The sequence below is a fragment of the Micropterus salmoides genome, unplaced genomic scaffold, assembly GCF_014851395.1.
Source record: "Micropterus salmoides isolate LMB-PRFRI ecotype aquatic unplaced genomic scaffold, ASM1485139v1 Ms_hic_scaffold_13, whole genome shotgun sequence".
Taxonomy (NCBI): domain Eukaryota; kingdom Metazoa; phylum Chordata; class Actinopteri; order Centrarchiformes; family Centrarchidae; genus Micropterus; species Micropterus salmoides.
Window position 1 is genome coordinate 23737200 of NW_024040374.1, and position 19152 is coordinate 23756351.

Sequence of the window (19152 nt, forward strand, 5' to 3'; positions counted from 1 at the left end):
GATCCTGCACAGCCAGTTTTGCAGGAAATTGATTGCAGTTGGAAATTTAATACAAATGGGGAATGTTAATCCCTTTTAGTCCTATTTTATAGGCCATATTACCTAGAAATATAAACTCTTTTCTGTATTCAACCTGCTCTCAGACAGCCACTAAACGCGTGGCAGCTTGCCAACCATTCACTGACCGTAAATCATTTCCCATAAGTACAACAAACCTCCTCACATTATCCATTTATATCTCTCACGTGAGGGTGTGAGTAATTGAGATTCAAAGGCTACACAGTGTGTTACAAAATACTGACTGCTTTTCCAAGAGAACAAATCTCACACTTGTTGCTGCTTTCTCAGCCACAATATGGAAAATTCCAAACAAAGCTTGCAGAAGATGAAATGTATCATGTAAATATATAGCCTTATTACATATTTAATTTGAATCTGGTTGAATTTACACAAGGTATCCTCAAATTACCAACTCATATATGGGCTGAGACTGGACTTTACCCAGAGTTTATCTATTAGTAGATGAGCTTCTTGTAATATCTGCCACTCTGAGACCCTGACCCTCACTGACTAATGGCTGCTATTTTTAGATCATCTAAACCACATTGACTCCTACTCTTCAGCTCTTATCTGAGGTGAGGTGAAGGGCCTGTATAAATATTTGCTCGGATATTTATGAAACAGCTGTCATTGTGAACTCTGTGAAGATAATCATGTCGTGTATCATGTCACATATTCTAAGAGAGAGCGTTTTTTCTTTTTTAATCAAAGCAAATTTATTTGCTTTTGCTTCTGTATTGCTGCATATTGAGTTATGTGGCCAACACTTTTAATCTTTAAACAATGACACAGTATGAGAATAATTGTTGTGCAATTGTGGAATACTACCTTTATATTCCGGTAAAACTTGGATCTATGACAGAGCTGTTGAGTTGCTGGGTTGATTATCTACAGCTGAGTTGCCTCGCCACATCCCTTAGCATGGTACAGAGTTAATGTCAACCAGCAGTTTATGGTAAGAGTAGAATTATGTGAAGGATGGCTGCTGACCGAGTAAACTTTGGGTAAATGATTGGTGAGGTCAGATCTGGCCTACACAGCGTGGGAGGGATCTTTTCTGTCTTTGATCTGGTGGAAAGTCATGTGACCCAAATACTTTGTCTCTGACAAGACTGAAGGATGTGGTGCTTTTTAGAAGCAATGACTTATACAATACACAATACCTTTACACTAAAAGTTCATTGCAGTCTGATGAAATGTTTCACAAGTGTTATATGTTCTTTTGCAGTTTAGTACCAATCTGTGCTTTATTTACTGGACTGCATTACTGCCCCCTTTAAGCAGGAAGACTCAGACACCAGCTGATATTGGAGGGTGTAGTTGATCATTAACAAGCAGCTCCAATTTATTTTGAACAGTGATGCTGTCGGGTAGCACTTTACTTCCTTCTAGGAGACAGTGACTACCTGTCCACTGCTGTTTGGAACTCAACTATGCACCCCCACCACAGCTCTCAGTCCAGGTGAGTTTCATTTTAATTAAGTTTGGTATTGATAGGATTGTGTTTGTTTTCTTAGAACACAAGAGGGGCTGTGTGCTGTAACGGCACTTATAAGACAGTTTAGGTGGAGAGTGTCTTTTGATCACACAACACACCATGTGATATGTTAGAAATTAACTGGTTACTTTAAAGTGTAAAGTAATCCACCGAAAACAGTGTAATTTCATAAAGTGATTACTGTAATCACTGTAAATGTAATTTAATGATAGGAGTGTGTCGTGAAGTTGTTTAAAGTGCCTAATGAAAGTTATGATTATGTTTTGTTGGAAAGCTTGAAAATCATTTAGGTAAATCACAGTGTTTGTTGTTGCAACATAGCTTGCAGCAGCTAATCTGTCAAACTGCTGTAGTCAGAGTCTCAGCATCTGTCATCCACAAGCTGTGTAATCCACCGTATCTCACAAATTGTTTGCTTTGTGTCAGTATCTCCTCACTAGCAGATATGTGATATTTAATGTGTGTTTATCATTGTTGCCATGTTGTATCACGTTGCAGACTGGACCATCTCCCCTCTGAAGGTCCAGTGGGTCCTAGTCACCCCAGGTCACCCAGATCTCTGGTGCGCGCGACTGATCAGTCAGCATCAACATATATGAGCTTCCCCAAGGTGAAAACTTTACTCATACAGTCAGCACATTACTGAAGCTGATGCTTTGCAGGTTATTTCTTTAAAATGAATGTCAAAATCTAACCGTGACGACAGGAAAAACATACAGGCAAACAATATTATGACTGTAAGGCACTCCTGTGTGATCATTGTTATTGCTTTTATTAGGGTCACAGTCTAGTAGAGTAGTTGCTGCCAAACAACTGATAATAATCTCACTGTTTAGGTCCCCGAGCATGTATTGTGTATCTATTATAATGTCTGTTTGAGAGATCATCAAGGACTTTAGGAAATTATATAGCACACAGTATCAGGTACACTAATTTTTGTATTCTTTCTGTGTTTTATATTTACTTTTTAGCTTCGTTTTTTTTTTTACCTCTCATCTCCTAACTTTTGTCTCTCTTTCCCACTCATCTCTTTAGGAATCTACACAGTCATGTCCATCCACAAGCCGAGACTGGCACTGTCCGGTCTGCCTGCAGACGGCCAGCTTCCCAGTCCAGACGAACTGTGGCCATTTGTTCTGCGGTACGAGATTCAACACACAATGACCTTTTCTCGGACTCTGTAGAAGTATCAGAGACCTTTATATATCACTTTTGTTCTTTCATTCACGCATCATCATCTATGAAATTGCATTAATTTGTTTATCTTTCACTTCAATATATATATTTTCAATCACTTCTATATATGTATATATATATGTGAATGATATGTGCTATATACTGTGTGTGTGTGTGTGTGTGTGTGTGTGTGTATGTGTATGTGTGTGTATATATATATATATATATATATATATATACAGTATATAGCACATATCATTCACAAGGAAACACAAAATGTGTTTTAGAGCAAAAGAGCAAAAGAAAAGTAACAAATATAAAAAGAGTAAAAAATATTGACTTATGAATTATTATTAAATGACGTAAACGCAACTATAAGATGAAGTAATCATTTCTGAACGGCGGCAGAAAAAAGTTTTAAGAAAAAAAAATTAAGATGGGTGTCTAAACATACTGTTCTAGCAACTAGGAGCATAAAAACTAAAGGCAACTTCACCAGACTTTATAATTGACAATCGGTACAGTAAGGAGAGCAGTACCACGTGACCTGAGAGGTCTGGAAGGCTCATGGCTTTTAAGTTGATCTAAAATATAGTGTGGAACAAGGGCTTTCAGTGCTTCTAGACAAGCAAGTGAACCAGGTCAATTAAAGTGCAACCTGAGAGAAGGCCATTACAGTAGTCTGCTGTAAGTTGTAAAAGTGTTCATAAAGTCTCTTCAGGTTTTGGTTTTAAGAAGGCATGTCTCCAACCAACTGCATATGTTCATGGCACAGATGAAAACCTCTTTAACCTTGATATTATCTGTCACAGATTACAAAGATATTTCTATTTCAGCTCTCACCTTTACTTTATAAAACTGCAGACACCCAACACAGGAACCACTCTACCTGCCCCACATGCCTGTGTCTTATTGTTAATTATTTCAATAAACTGGACAGCCAGTGGGTGATTTTTAATAAAATATTAGGCACACACAAAATATGAATTTACTTCCAAAAAACTGTAGTTTTTAATCAAATTCCAAATCGAATAATCTGATGGCAACACTGCAGGTGCATTATGCTATAAGCTGTTGAATGCTTGATAAGAAAGTTTTGATTGATGTGTTTGATTCTGCAGCTCCCTGTCTGATCGCCTACTGGAGACATGGGTCCTGGTTGGATGCAATCAGCTGCCCTCTCTGCAGACAGAAGGTACAGTGTGCACGGTCCTCATGAATACACGGTGAGAACATTCAGTTTAGAATCAGTGTGAACATGGAATAAAATGTGCCTGATTTTCCAGGTCAGTGTGTTGTGTAATCTATTTAACGAGAGTCGATCGGACCAGTCAAAGGAAGTTCTTGGGGAAATCACAGACTACAACAAACGCTATTCTGGAACCCCGCGAAGGGTCAGTACTCTATCTAACCTTCATACATAACATCTAACAGCACCACACATCCTTTACTCAACCCTTTTTAAGCCTTAATATTATATTTAATAATAAGCCTTATTAGAAAATCCAGAGTAGTTTTCCTTATACTATATATCTAAATACTCAAGTTAAAGTTGAGTTGAAATAGAAAACTTTTAAGGGAGACACATCATTATATACAGCTAAATACAGGAACTTATAAAGGGAAATCTTTAGTGACACTGTATATGTGCTGTATCTACAAAAATCAGATAATCCCTTCTGCTCTTTTAATATTATCATGTAAGAACCATGTTCATATCTAGAACCATTTTGTATGTTTTCCTCTCCGACCTGTCTTATCTTCTGCATACTGACCCTTCCAGGTAATGGATTACCTGTGTGACGCACCCCTCCTCCTGCAGTTACTGGCCCGAGGCCTGGGCACCATGGGAGGACTCGTGTGGCTGTTTTTCTTCAGAGTGGCCCTGTGCTGCGTGGGGACTGTGGTGTCCATTTCCTCCCCTCCTCTTGCCCCTGTCTCCTCATCAGGAAACCCCTTGGAGGCAGACTCCTCCCTCTGTGGACTGCTGGGGGTCCTGGATGACCTCGTGGTGGTCATCCTGCTCCTTATCTGTGTCATCAACATTAACCAGCGAATGGCACCAGAGAGTAGAGAACACTCAACACATGCTACAACCCCACAAGGAGTAATTGGGAGTTCACTGTAGACAGATGCTGCTGGAGAGCATCAGTACAAGCTGTTTGACATGGACTTTCATTGGATTTTTTTTCCTTCTGGCTGAAGCTAGTTGGATTAGTGGACGCAAACATATTGACAACAGCGTAACATGCAACGGTTGAGATGTTAGACGGCATCTGAGCCTCTCAGACGGTTTGTCAAGTGTTTACAGAGTACTCTTATCTAAAATACAATGCCATGCAGTGTGCTGGTTCAGCTGCAGTCACAAATCCTCATTCCTTAAGTTCTTGAGGCCTAAAGTGCTTGTGGCTGGGAGCAAAATATTCAGCGTCAATTTAAAATTGCAATTTGATCCTTTATATTTTAATCATAATCCATTTTTTGCATCTTTAGAAAGAAAAAAATGGTAATGTTTTTTAATCCTTTTTACCACTTTCTATCTGCAAGCTCAACATAAGCGGTCACGTCAGTACTGTTATATTGACATCTATGTAAATAGTTGATATTGTATGAATTAGTTTTTATGTGTAAAATAAAGAATATTTATTGTCTTATGTGGCATTTCTTTTTCAAACAACACACTACTACTACACATGCTTTTGTTTTATTCATTTATTTATTAGCAAATTTCATTTCTCAAGTTTCAGGAGAGCAACACTGATGTCAGCAGACCTGACTGGTTCATAACAGCTTTGTCAAATATACAGTGTTTGCAAGAAGGAACTGTATACAAAGTCAACAGGAATCCACAAGTCTCAAAATCATAAAGTATTACAGCAGGCATCGGTAATAATGCAAAAAGACCAAGTACCACAGTAAGTAAAAACGGTGTATTGTGTAACGAAACAAAGTAATGAAACAGGCCTCACAGTTTCAGTTGACACACTATCCAACAAAGACAATAATACTACTTTGACAGCTTCAGAAACATAAACGGAGCATTCTCACTCTGTGTTGCTGCACCAGGCAGCTGCGTTGTTGAACATGCGTAGCCAGGGTGAAGGTGTGAGAGAAGGTCTCAAGTCCTTCGGAGCCCAGGGCCACTGCCAGCCCAGGGTGCAGCGCTCCGGGTGGGGCATCATGGCCAAGTGTCTCCCGTCCCTGGAGCAGAGCCCTGCGATGCCCAGCGGGGAGCCGTTAGGGTTCAGAGGGTAGTCTTCAGTGGGATGACCCTGGTCGTCAAGATAACGGAGGGGGGCGAGCCCACCAGAAATAATCTGGTCCTGGGCCTGTGAGCTACGGAATTGCATCAGACCTGCAAAAGGAAAGAGGTTTGCAGGAAAATCAATATTAAACACAGCTGCAGATAACAGAACATGCTGACCTTGTGACTTATGAGTCAGCAGAACGAGTCGTCGTTGTGCAAATTCAAAATGTCCACACTGAGTAACCTGTTGCTGCTCTATTCAGCAACAGCCACTCAGGTGTCAAGTTAAGGACTACTACTGTACCTGATTGACTCTATAATACTTTACCTTCTCCATGTGCCACCCAGACTCCCAGAGCTGAGCCCTCCATGCCTTTGAGCCAGATGGACGGGGACTCCTGGATCCCAACGCTGATGAAACGAGACTCAAATCTGCCGGACTTATTATGGGTCAGAACCACGTTGGTTTCTGAGGGAAAAGTAACATTTTAAACTTAACTGCAAAGGGACCTATTGCTGTTACATGGTCTAAATTCACTGTTGAGTATTGTTTTTCCCTTTTATTACTATTACAGGCAACATGGCTTTTTGTGTCTTTTCTCTCTTACCTGCTCCATCCTCGCCCTCTCCCACCCAGCCCAGCAGGGCGAGCAGCTGGCAGCCATTACACACACCCAGACTCAGTGTGTCGTGCCGGCGCCGGTAGCGATCAAACTCAGCCTTGGCCTTGGGGTTATATGCAACAGTAGCAGCCCAACCTATTATGAAGGATACATGGTGTTACACAAAAACAATTTGTATATCAAAGCGGCCTATGCGTGTGTGTTTATTTGCCTTTAGCTGATCCCAGAACGTCTGCGTAGCTGAATCCACCAACAAACACGACTGCTTTGAAAGAGTCTAGAGTCAGGGAGCCAGAGCACAGATCCTGCATGGTGACATCCCACACCTACACACAATTATACATAAATATAGACAAGAGTCATGCACACCAGCTATTGTCAACATACCGTATATCCAGTTAATAAAGCACTAATTGGTTACCTCAAAGCCGGCCATATGCAGAGACACCGACATCTCTCGGTCTCCATTACTGCCCTCTTCCCTGACCACAGCTACACGAGGTTGCCCTGCAGCTGAAAGAATAACACACATTAGAGAGATTAAAATAAAAATATCAAGCACTCAGTGGTTATAACAACTCAATAATGATGATGATTTTCATATCACTGCACTGAATACTTTTGTTTTTTCATGTTGGTAAGACAAATGTTAACTGGCACATGTTCTGACAAATTGTGAAGAGCTTATATTATTATTTCTAACGTTTTATAGACCAAATGATTAGGGTAATCATCAAAGAATACATGAAGGATTACTTGGTAATGAAAATAGCATAGCAGGTACCAATCCTGTTTGGTCTTACTTAGCTGGCTGCTGGTGGGCGATGCAGAGGCATCAAAAGTCAATTTGAAATAAGGCTGTGTCCTCTTGGCAAGCCCTTCCTCTTCCTGTTTAACACAGATTTCATTGGCCTGGAGGTACTCCAGCTGGAAACTGGTGTCCTCCCATAATGTTCTGAGGTTAGGCAGCGAATCTCTCAGTACTTCCTGTCCATCCACACGAATACTGACCTGAAAGTGAGGGAAACAGAAAACAACGGTCACCACAGGTGATATTTAATCACTTGAGATGCATGTTGAGGTTGATGCTTTACCATAGCCTCTGGCCCGAAGTCGCAGGTTCTGCCGACACAATGGCACTGCACGCCTACGTCGCTGTATCGCTGGCACACTGTTTCTACATGGAGCTGCGAAACCTCCAGAACCAAACCCAGCTCCTCACTGAACAGCAGCTCCATGACTGTGCAGACAGATGTGGCAAAACACTGCATGAGATTATGATTATAGCTACACAGTTTGTGTCCTGTATGTGTGAATAGTGGCTGAAACCAAACCAAGAGACGCATCAGCTCACTAACCTCCAGCTCCTTGTGATGACAACTCAACAACAATTCCACGGTTTCCTGCAAACGCCATTTCTAGCAAGCAGGAAATGATGCCTCCATCGCTGATATCATGTCCTGCACTCAGCAGACGATCTGAAGGAACAGAAAAGACTCCAAATGTCGGTCTCTTCTCACCCATCTTCCAGTTTTCAAAGATAATTCACTTACAATCTACTTTACAATATAATTCTAACTGATTTACTGACTAGAAATATAACCATTTAAAATAAAAAGTTTGTCAGCAGGTAATAAAATGTCACAAAAATGATTGAGTCTCCAGGTCCTGCTGCTTTTTATTAGGAATGGGAATTTCGACCATTCTTGGAAAATTGTGCAGGAACTTTATTTCCTCTGCAGCAGCAAACACAATACACAACAAACACTATTAGGCTGAAAGCTGAGCATCTAGCCCATCTCAGAGGGCTGAAGCCAAACTGAATGTGGCACACACACACACACATTACCGATGCCTGGTAGTGATGTGTTACTATTAGGCGCTAGTATATACATGGGGTGATATAGTGTTTAAGTTTATTTTTTATAATACAGTGAATCAAAAATCATGACCTATCCCTACTTCTTATCAACTTAAAAATACACAGTAAAACCACTAGGTGGCTGTGTATTACAATACAAAGTAGTTGCCTTACAATTAGAGAATAAACTGAGTATGAAAAGAAAGCTAAAGAAAAGTTTGCTCCCTGACTGAACCACAGTAAACAACGCTAAACTTTTTATTCTCTTGCCCGGCAGGTAGCTCTTTGCCTGTGAGTCCAATCTGACCGTGAATAAGTGTCTGTGTGATGTTGAAGCAGGCAGTCAATAGTTCTGGCTGGTCCAGGTCAGGAGAGCAGTCTCCCAGCTGGCTGTAGCACTGAGCCAGGGCAGAGCCTCCCAGGCGATGGCGGCCTGGACTGAGAGGAACCCACAACAAAATGCCTGCAGACAGAGGACAAAGGGTCAGAGGAGCGCGCGTGTGTGGGTTTTTTTTGTTTGTTTTAGAGAGAGAGAGAGAGAAAGATGTGTGGTCTGGGTGAGATTAAAATATATGTATTCCAAAGTCCTATTTCTGTGATTACAAACTGAGAACAAAACTATGAAAAATGAGCAATCTGATTGGAGTCTTTGTGTGTGTGTGTGTGTGTGTGTGTGTGTGTGTGTGTGTGTGTGTGTGTGTGTGTGTGTGTGTGTGTGTGTGTGTGTGTGTGTGTGTGTGTGAAATACCTTTGCCATCTGGATCCTCGAGGTCAGGCGTCACAGTGGCTGTGATGTCAGGACAAACAGCATATGCAGAAATAACCAGGGCACCTGAAACAGAAGCAGCAGGAAAGCTTCATTTTAAAGTTTAATTAGGAAAGATACACAAACACCTTTACAGACAGACAGACAGACAGACAGACACACACACAATGAGAGTACCTGGAGCTTTGACCGTCTCTTTCCCCACTCTAGCTGCCATACTTAGAGAGTCCTTGCCCCCATCGATGGCCACCCCGAGCTGACCCATGAGCTCACACATGGCTTTGCAGGCCTCCCACAGACAGACTCCCTCACCGGGCAGCTTGGCAGCCCACATCCAGTTCCCACTACACTTCACATCCTGAAACACATGACCAAGAGATTTATCAAAATCATTTATTTTAAAGAAATAAAATTGTAATCTGTAATACCAATTCTAAGAGCAGGTCTACAGAGTTGTGATGATCACACTCTCCACTATCCGCTCACCTTCAGAGCTGTGACTCTGGCAAACACTAAATTGGTCAGAGCCTCTCCAACAGCCATGCGAGCCCCCGCTGCAGGACAGACCAGGCCTTTAATTGGTTGCTCCCCGACGGCAGTCGCTGCTCCCTCTAGACTGAACGGTGACAGTGCAACAACTGCCACGTCGGCCAGTGGGGTGTGAAGAGGGCCGACGCACTGTTGCTGGGCAACTAACCCAGTCACAGAGCGGTCCACCTAAGAGAGGGATGGAGCGAAGACGTGGAAAGTCACAAAGTGTCTTTACAAATGTACTGCAAAGATGGAAACTGTGTAAGACAGGAATGTAACACACACACACACACACACACACACACACACACACACACACACACACACACACACACACACACACACACACACACACCACACACACACACACACACACACACACACACACACACACACACACACACACACACACACACACACACACACACACACCTTGTTGGTCAGGTAGCGTTTGGACGCCACAGCAGGCAAACGTAAAACTCTGTCCAGTGCATCTTTGACTTTCAAACCAGCAGGAAGAGCCAGTGGCTGATGGGTTGGGACCAGATGCTCCATCTTAAACTCCTTCTGCGGCATCTTCCCCAGAACCCACTCCAGCTGCAGGTCGACAGGACTGCGCCCCTTGTTTGCTTGAGCCTCACTGCCTCCCTCATCATCCACCAGCACAATCTGTGGGAGAAACAACATGGAAATAAACACAATGAACCTATTTGTGTGTCACTAAAGCTGGGATGATTAGTACAGTAGATGCGCATTAATCAACTTGATCCAGGCTGAAACGTGCCTTGCCGTCTCCAGTGATGTTTCCCACAAAGTCAACAGGACACTTCTCCCTCTGACACACCCTCTCCAGGAAGCACCTGTCCGATGGACGGAGCAGGAGGGCGTTGCTCTCCTGATACTCTGCCCCCCACAGCTCCAGCACACTCAGTGTGGGGTCGCCTTTCTATAAAACAAAAGGCAGAGAGAAGAGGAAAGCAATGGGAGGGACATAAAATGAGAAATGGCAGAATGTGAATGTTTGTTTATGTTTGGAGCTGCGTTCCAGTGCCGAGTACCTTGAATCTACTGCAGTAGATTACAGCTCCTGCTGGCTCACTGAGCTCCTTAAGCACATTACCTGAAGAAGATAATATGATTCAATATGTTAACTTTTGTCTCATCATCTAAGCTTTACATAAATCCTGAAAAAAAAAAAAGAAGAACAGCCTATGTTTGGCACCGTTTCCTCCCGCCCCCTGATCATGTATACTGCAGATTGGGTTCCTGCCGCTTCTTTCCAGACACGCCCTGAGAGCGCGATTCATTTTCTGCTCCATCTCGGCATCCCCCCTCTGCACTGCATCCAGATCCCTGGCGCTGGAGTTGTCCCCCTGGACCTGCGAGCCAAAATTTATTTAAACAAACGTCTGCACCAGGTGAGGTCACTGCTGGCCTCTGTGTGATTTACTCTAGCGACCGTACTTGCACAGAGGAGGCCGCTCCTCCTCCCACACCGATTCTGTACACCGGCCCTCCGATCTTCACCACTTCCATTCCTGATCGACGGGTACAGCAGAGGAGCAGAGGGACACTGTGAGTCATTGATCGATATGTGTAAATATAGTCTCTGCATTGATTACACATGCACACACTCTGAGTCAAAACATTACCAGTCTCTGGTTCTTCTTTCTTTACATGTGCGTCTTCAATAGAACCGAGCCCACCGCTGAACATGATTGGCTTAATCCACTCCCGCCGCTCTCCATTAGCCAGACGCATGCCAAACGAACGAGCAAAACCTTGAGGAGGGAATTAGAATTAATTTGAAAAAAATGTTGAAACAATTCATTGTCAATCAATCTGTAGTCAGACAGAAAATGTATTATATCACATGATAACTGATCACTTGCCTTAGTCCTTTATCAAGTATAAACACCACCAAACATTGGCTGATTTCGTTTTCTCAAAAGTGAGAAGCTCGATTTTGGGCCAAACAAGCAAACTGAATTCATCACTTTGGGCCTGGAGATTGAAATTGCATTATGTATGTATGAATGTATGGAAGGATAGGTACTTTATTCAACCCTGAAAGATAATTGTAGTGTTGCAATAGCAGCGGCTTAAGTAAAATAAGAAAATTAGAAAAATCTTTTTCCTATCTCTGCCCAGAGGGTAGTCATTGTATATTTTAATTGCAGTGGGCAGGAATTACTTCCTGGAGCATCCCTTCTTACTGCGGAGCTGAAGGAGTCTCCGACTTCGTTGTCTGACCAGGGGTTTGTGCAGAGCATGTATAGTATTATCCATAATTTTGAGCAGTTTGTGCAACATCCTTCTCTCCACAACCAGCTGGAGAGGCTTATGTGCAGTCCCCAGCACAGAGCCAGCCCTCTTAATCACCTCGTTCAGCTTCTTAGTGCCACTGGCTCGGACGCTGCTGCCCTGACAGATGCCTGCAAATAAAATTGTACTTGCAACAACAGACTGGTAAAAAAAAATGTGCAACATCTTGCTGCACACATTAAAGGACCTAGACTTCCTCAAGAAGTAAAGTCTGCTCTGTCCCTTCCTGTAGACAGCCTCAGTTTAGTCTGTTGTCAAGGTATCTGGAGCCATCCACCATCTCCAACTTTTCCCCAAGTGTAAATGGTGTTCAAATTAGTCCTGGTCCTCCTAAAGTCCACAAGTGGCAAAGTCTTCTGAGAGTTTCTGATAACCACCTGCTCAGACACACTTCCCTCGCACAAACTGTGGTCTGTCCAACCCAGGAGGTTGTGGAGGTCTCTACCTGCATCTTTTGACAGGTAAGAGACAATCCAGCCTATGCTACTGTGGGAGTGTGTTTAAGGCACTGGGGAAATCAAAGAACATGATCCTCACAGTGTTACCAGCCTTTTCTGTAGAGGGCTTGCAGAAGTAGCTAAATGATGGCGTCCTCGACACCCACCTCAGGGCGCTAGGTAAACTGCAGTGGGTCTAGGGAGGTGGTCACCTGAGGTCTGAGATGAGCCAAGACCAGTCTCTCCAGGACTTTTATTATGGGATGTTAAAAACACCAGTCTATGATCTTTGAGGCCAGATAGAGAGGACGGCTGTGTTAAAGTCCAAAATAAAATAAAATTAAGTCTATCTAGGCATGGCTTTGGGGTTCCCTACCTGACAGAACAGGTTCTCCGAACTTGTTGCCGTAGTCTGAGGCTCCGTTACTGGCCTCAATTGCCACCTGCAGCGGAGGGGCAAAGCTGGACGGATACTCCCAGTCCTCTCCTTCAGACTCCCAGGGGAGAGCGTAACCTGGAGAGATGCACAGTGAGAAAGGACATTTTATTGATTATTGAATTAACAATTATGTCACATTTCAAGTGAGGAAAGTGAAGACACACCTGGTATGTGCAGGTTGCCAAAGCAGTACCCAGCAGTGCCGGCAATGACGTGTCCTCCCTGTCCAGCACTCTGGACATCTCTGATCCGACCTCCTGTCCCTGTGGTGGCACCGCTGAATGGTGCTACACCTGATGGTCAGATTGATAATTGATTATTTACAAAACAACACGAGGGGGTGGGTAAACACAATGTTGTGTGTGTTCTGACCTGTCGGGAAGTTGTGTGTCTCTGCAGTGAAGATGACATGTCTTAGTGAGTGCCGGGTCTCATATGGACTGGCTTGGGATGGATCTTTTGGGTAAACACACTCCAGCTCCATCCCTTTGATACCACTGAACACACACACACACACACACACACACACACACACATTTCACATTGAGTCAGTGTGAACAGAAACACACACACAATGCTGTTTCCACTCCTACCTGCTGTTGTCGCAGAACTTGATGACATTGTTCTGGTTGCTGTGCCGCTGGGTATCCATTATAAGACTGAAGAGAGTCTCCTTCTGCTCCTGCCCATCTATCTCCATCCGCCCCCGGAAGAACCAGTGACGACTGTGCTCGCTGGGACAAAGAAAAACATTAGAGCATAAAAAACCCAGGAACAAAAAACTACAGAGCTGAGCAACATGCTAATCACCTGTTGGACTGGGCCAGGTCAAAGCACTCCACACTGGTGGGGTTCCTTTTAATCCTCTGGAACATTGACGTGTAGTAGTCCAGATCCCAAGAGTCAAAGGCAAGACCTAATTTAGAAAAACACATTATATGAATATATAAATATATCTATATATCTATGAAAGAAAGAAAGATCTTGCTATCAAAAAGCAGCCACGACTGAAGATACATCAAGATACATCTAAACACACACACACACACACACACACACACACACACACACACACAAAGCTCTTTAATTATCGTAAGTATCATACAGTCCTCTCTGCATGCTCTAAGACAACAGAAAGTATTTTGGCTCCATGTACAATTATATTTAAGGCTTTCAACTTTTTAGAGACTGCACTGCTTTAAGATTTCACATCACTTAGATGAGTCCGTCTTCCCTCTCTTAAACACCATATTCAACATCATGCTCAAAGGGGGCAGCAAAATAGTGAAACTGAAATCAATCTGTCGGGGGAATTAATTGGCTGTAGTGTCATAAAATTCCAGATAGAAATAATCTCCTTTGAAATAATCTCCTCAGTTCACCGACTGAGCATGGGAGAGCCCACAAAGTGTGCACTCACATTTTTCTCATCTATTTGAGCAGCGTGTGAATATTAACAAAGCTGGGCAGAAGTGATCATACCACGTCCTGTCGCGGTAGGCAGTGTCAGTTTAAAAACTGTTCATTATAAAGAGAGGAATAACCGGTGGCTGTCAGTACATAAGAAATGTATGTATTGCACTTTTGTTGCATATGGGTTAGAGCTGAGATGATTAGTAGATTCACTGATGAGTCAATATGTCGATCGACAGAGAATTGATCACAAATTTGGTACATATGCCCAAAAGTACCTTAATTTCTATTGTGAGGATGCTTCTTTTTGGATTATTTTATGTTGTAGTAAAGTTAACATCTTTGTGGCTTTTTGAAGACATTAACCTGGGCTTAGGGAAAGTGTAATGGACATTTTACAGATGTTTTATTTATACATTTATATTTGTCAGGTTAATTCATAATCAGAATATAATAATCAGTTGCAGGCCTAAATAGAGTAGTAGAAAGTAAAATGGTTTAATTCTGACTATATTTGCACTCTTGACCCAAAAGTCAACCATGTCTTTATATGTGTAGCTTTGTAGTTCAGTATGTGACTTTCCATTAAATGGAGGGAGCCCTTTTCTCTTTATGAGCTTCATTTGCTTTCACGTGACATCCGACCAACACTAAACACACGCATGCACGCGTTATTTAATCAGCGGCATCACTGCTGTCCTGTGACTTTAACCAGCTAAGTAATAATGCCATGCATCATGTGACATTATTACCTCCACCAGGGGACACAGTGTACTCACAGACAGCTGCAAGACTGAAAAGAGGCATCAAGAAAAGAGAAAAGAGAGGAAGGTTACGGCACATTAAGGACGATAAGAGAACAACAGTAAAAAGATAGAAAGAGGCTGAAGCAGAACGGCGCTGAGAGAAACTCCACTAATTTAGAAATTGTTAAGAGAGTCTAACCCAGATCATTGTTTGCCATCTCCAAGGCTGCACGACCCTTCCCCAGGATGTCCACCTCAAACACTGGCAGTGGTTTGGTTTCCACAGCGAAGGAGGTGATGGGTTGCTGATAGATACATTCTGTCATACTGTCATACAGACACTCAATCAGCTCCTTTATGTCTCCGCTGAGCTCGGTTACGCTCTCTCCATTCTTTGGCTGGAGGGAAGAGAGACAGACATCATCATAAGCACAAACATGAAATGAAAACCAACCCAGTGCTCCAAAAAGGATGTATGTGTGTACAAACCTTGATTAGAAACCTGCGAGACAGCTCGACCCGTGTGACATTAGTGAGGCCGGCACTCTGGCAGATGGACACGGCGTTAGTGGACCAGGCGGTGGAAAAGTTCAACCTGGAGCGCAAAACAGCAATGACATAAATAACAACAGTTTGAAGACATTTTCTCCTGTTGGACTTTGATGTCTGCCTCACTAGCATTAAGTTTCTCAAATTTATGATTTTAAAAAAAGATAATTTCTTGGAATCCTTAACAGTCTAGAAATCGTACCATATGGTTGCTTTTTGCCAAATGAAATTCATGAGAACACAAATCATGTTTGCCCACAGTCCGTCTGACAGTTATTTCCATATAACCCTCCAGTGGACAAAGTGAACATCTGCTTGCCTCACAAGAAAACAATTTATTTCTCTTTTAATCTACTTTATGAAAAAAAAATAATCATGCTCAGCTTGTTTCAGTGTTTGCAGTCATGAAACAACAAACAAACCATTTCTAATTTTCAAAACAGATTGAAATTGACCCAACTTCCGAACTTTGATCACATGACGACTAAGGCTGAATGATTCTGAAAAAATATCTAATTGCGATTATTTGACTGATATTGCAATTGCGATATGATTTGCTATACTACAGGGAATTATCATTTTTACAGTCATCACATTCATTTTCATTGAAAAACATATTAAAATGAATTATGGTGTGATTTTTGCCGGGATCTGTACCAAACACAGATGTTTTCTTAAGTCTTTATGACGTGTAGGCCGCATCTCTGTAACACGACAATATTTAATTTAAAGGTTCAGTGTGTAGGTTTTAGTGGCATCTAGTGGTGAGGGTTGCGTACTGCAACCTACAGCTCAGCCACTGCTCACCCATCCCTGCAAGCGTGTAGGAGAAGCAATGGAGGCTGACGGCTCTTGTGCTAACTAATACGTTGTGGTCCCTATTTCACTTCTATTGTTACTTCTAGCAAACCAGACGACGACTACTACTACTACTACTACTACTACTACTACTTCTTCGTACGCATGTATTCAACATAGTGACGAAACACAGTTTGACCGTTTGGGCTGTAAAAACATGGCGTATTTTGCCTTAACAAATATTGCACCTCCTGCAATATAAAATTGCAATTTTGATAAAATTTCATTTAATTGTTCAACCCGAGTGATGACCACTGAGTCATAAGCATTAGAGCACAATCTGCTAATGAAGACTGTAAGATGCTTCTGAAAACTCCAGTAACTGGGATTTCATTGAGCCACCAAGACTGCGTGGGTGCAGCAGTACCTGGGTCCGATCTCCACCAGTTTCTCCCCGCTCCCCTCTGTGAGGTTTGGTTTGTCAGAGAGCGGCTCTGCCTGCAGGGGAGGGCGAAACAACCACAGGAGAACCTCCTTCTGATCGGCACCGAGACTCTGGCAGCCTGCAGCAGAGGGCAGGAGGAAACAATCACAACATGGCAAAATGGAAAAGACAGAGGGTGTGTGGAAAATGTCTCATGACTACACAAGGTGAATCCACGTGTGTCACATTCTTCACGATTGCTTTGGTCTTCACGGCCTCTGCATCTTCAATTATTAGTATTGTCACCACCAACAGACACACTGTTACACACTCACCTGTCAGCTCCACATTGTAGCACAGCTCGGTGGTGATTAACAGCTTTGAATAGAGCTTGGTTGCCCTCTGTAAGGCTCGCCCATTCACAGCTTCGTTACTGTAGAACCTCAGTACAGCCATGACTGATGGAGAGACTGAAACAAATATTCAGTGTCAACGATGATGGATTGCAGGCATCATCTGTCGTTTACATTGATTTACCCCATCTCACTAAATCAGAGGCTAAATGTCTATAGTGATGATCAATGATAAGTAAGGATTCCCACATCTTCTCACTGAGGCTGACCTTTGTCTCCAGATCCGTTCAGATCAAGACAAAACAACTAACAGACAGCAGGCCACTCATGACACTGTACAAAGCCTGCCGCCGAGATCCTACTCTCTAAGTTCTCAGTGTTCAGGCCAGACAATGATTACATTACGTGTTGATGCAATGTTTAGAATCGCCATCGCCTGATGGTTTAAATCAAGTTAATCAGTTTAGTTTAGTTGTGACTCAAACTTTTAAAAATCAAAAATCATATCAATACAGAAAAGTGTTATCACTGCTTCTATCATGTGACATAATCACTTTCCAAGAAGCTGTTTGTATTCTGATCTAAAATCATAGTACAAACATAATGCAACATCTGTCAGTCCTGGTCTGATAGCTTATTCATTGAGTTACCAAGATAAATGTATATCTAAACAAACACACCCTGAGCCTCCTGACAACTGGATCACTGATTGTGAGCATGTTTCAGGTCACTCACTGCATGGTCAGGAGCTTTCTGTTAGTCCTTAACCGCATGGAGAAGACTGTAGGACACAGGCACGCACACACCTCTTCACCTACACAGATTGTGATGTGACCGGTCTACAGCAGAAACATGGAGGATATAACTTCGTAATGTGTCTCAAGTGACATGAGACATCATCGAAATGGTGCTCGGGGGGTTCCTGTTTGTTAACAAACAATTGGGGCTGTTTTGTTTCTCCCACTTAAAGTTACTTGCGGGGAAGCAAGTGGCTAATAAGGTTACCAGAGTTAGCAGAGAGCTAGTTAGTAAGGTTAGCTTAACTTACGTCGCAGCTTCAGCGGTTGAGTCTTTGTTTGGGATGTAAAAATGAGATGCCGCTTACCTCTGGTGTCCCGGAGAAACGTGTGCTCTTTCTGAATGGGCTGGAGGGAAGGTGGTCTGGTTGGTGAGGTCTGCAGACTGACAGGACAGGATGTGATGGATAGACCTCCACACCCACGTGGTAGCAGCTCAGCTGTGTACGCATGCGCAGTTGCTACCCTAGTCCACTGGATTTTCACTGAGTTGTTACCATAGACTGTATATAAAAACGGGACAAAATCTACTAATTACTCTTTCACTAAGTTTAAAAAGACTTTGCATTCTTGAAGTAAAATTGTCTAACTGGGACGTTACCCGCAACGATCTCAACTGTATTATGGATGTTGTAGTTTTCAGTTTACCAGTTATGCCAAAAGAATATGCAGTGGTTTTTGATGCTGTGCCAAGGAGTGTGCTGCAACTTCTTCGAGGTTCGGTTAGTGAGGTCTCAAGGACCCAACCATTTAATAGTAGTATATTCCTTGGAGATATTGACATTACTAAAAATAAATGTTCAAATAAACATATAAGGAACTGCATACAAGGCATAACTCTTTTGGACTTTTGGAAAAATTAATTGGCAGAGGCAAATGTGGCTTATTGTAGACAAATTCTGTCTTAACAACAAAGTAAAAGAGGTTTCCTTCAAGATATTACATCGTATATATCAGCTAAAAAAGACGTTTGAGAGATTTAGATTTAATATTGAGTATTCCTGCACTTTCTGTAGATTATATGAAGAATCAATTTATTTATTTAGTCATTTATTTCATCAATGTATATCATGTAGAATGTTTTGGTGGGATGTTGAATTTTATATGAA

At 42.4% G+C, this 19152-nt stretch overlaps 2 protein-coding genes across 2 annotated transcripts; one reads left to right on the plus strand and one right to left on the minus strand.

The window, feature by feature from the left end:
* The first annotated feature begins 998 nt into the window (after nt 1–998).
* On the plus strand, nt 999–5388 carry si:dkey-183n20.15 (RING-HC_RNF170 domain-containing protein). Its single transcript, XM_038716353.1, has 6 exons — nt 999–1522; nt 2057–2168; nt 2594–2699; nt 3856–3929; nt 4021–4128; nt 4518–5388. The coding sequence occupies exons 1-6, from the start codon at nt 1494–1496 to the stop codon at nt 4860–4862; spliced, it is 774 nt and encodes a 257-aa protein (XP_038572281.1). The 5' UTR covers nt 999–1493; the 3' UTR covers nt 4863–5388.
* A 43-nt stretch (nt 5389–5431) lies between these two features.
* On the minus strand, nt 5432–18472 carry pfas (phosphoribosylformylglycinamidine synthase). The gene is made up of 28 exons (XM_038716325.1): nt 18352–18472; nt 17229–17363; nt 16897–17032; nt 15612–15717; nt 15322–15520; nt 13774–13879; nt 13557–13697; nt 13336–13460; nt 13128–13256; nt 12901–13038; nt 11415–11543; nt 11227–11300; nt 10985–11141; nt 10821–10882; nt 10547–10708; nt 10195–10431; nt 9718–9948; nt 9409–9589; nt 9214–9297; nt 8773–8928; nt 7963–8082; nt 7699–7844; nt 7408–7615; nt 7026–7117; nt 6816–6930; nt 6590–6739; nt 6310–6450; nt 5432–6089 (listed from the first exon to the last, which is right to left on the minus strand). Exons 2-28 carry the CDS (start codon nt 17347–17349, stop codon nt 5779–5781), a joined length of 3957 nt encoding a protein of 1318 aa, XP_038572253.1. The 5' UTR covers nt 17350–17363; nt 18352–18472; the 3' UTR covers nt 5432–5778.
* Nucleotides 18473–19152: the final 680 nt, after the last annotated feature.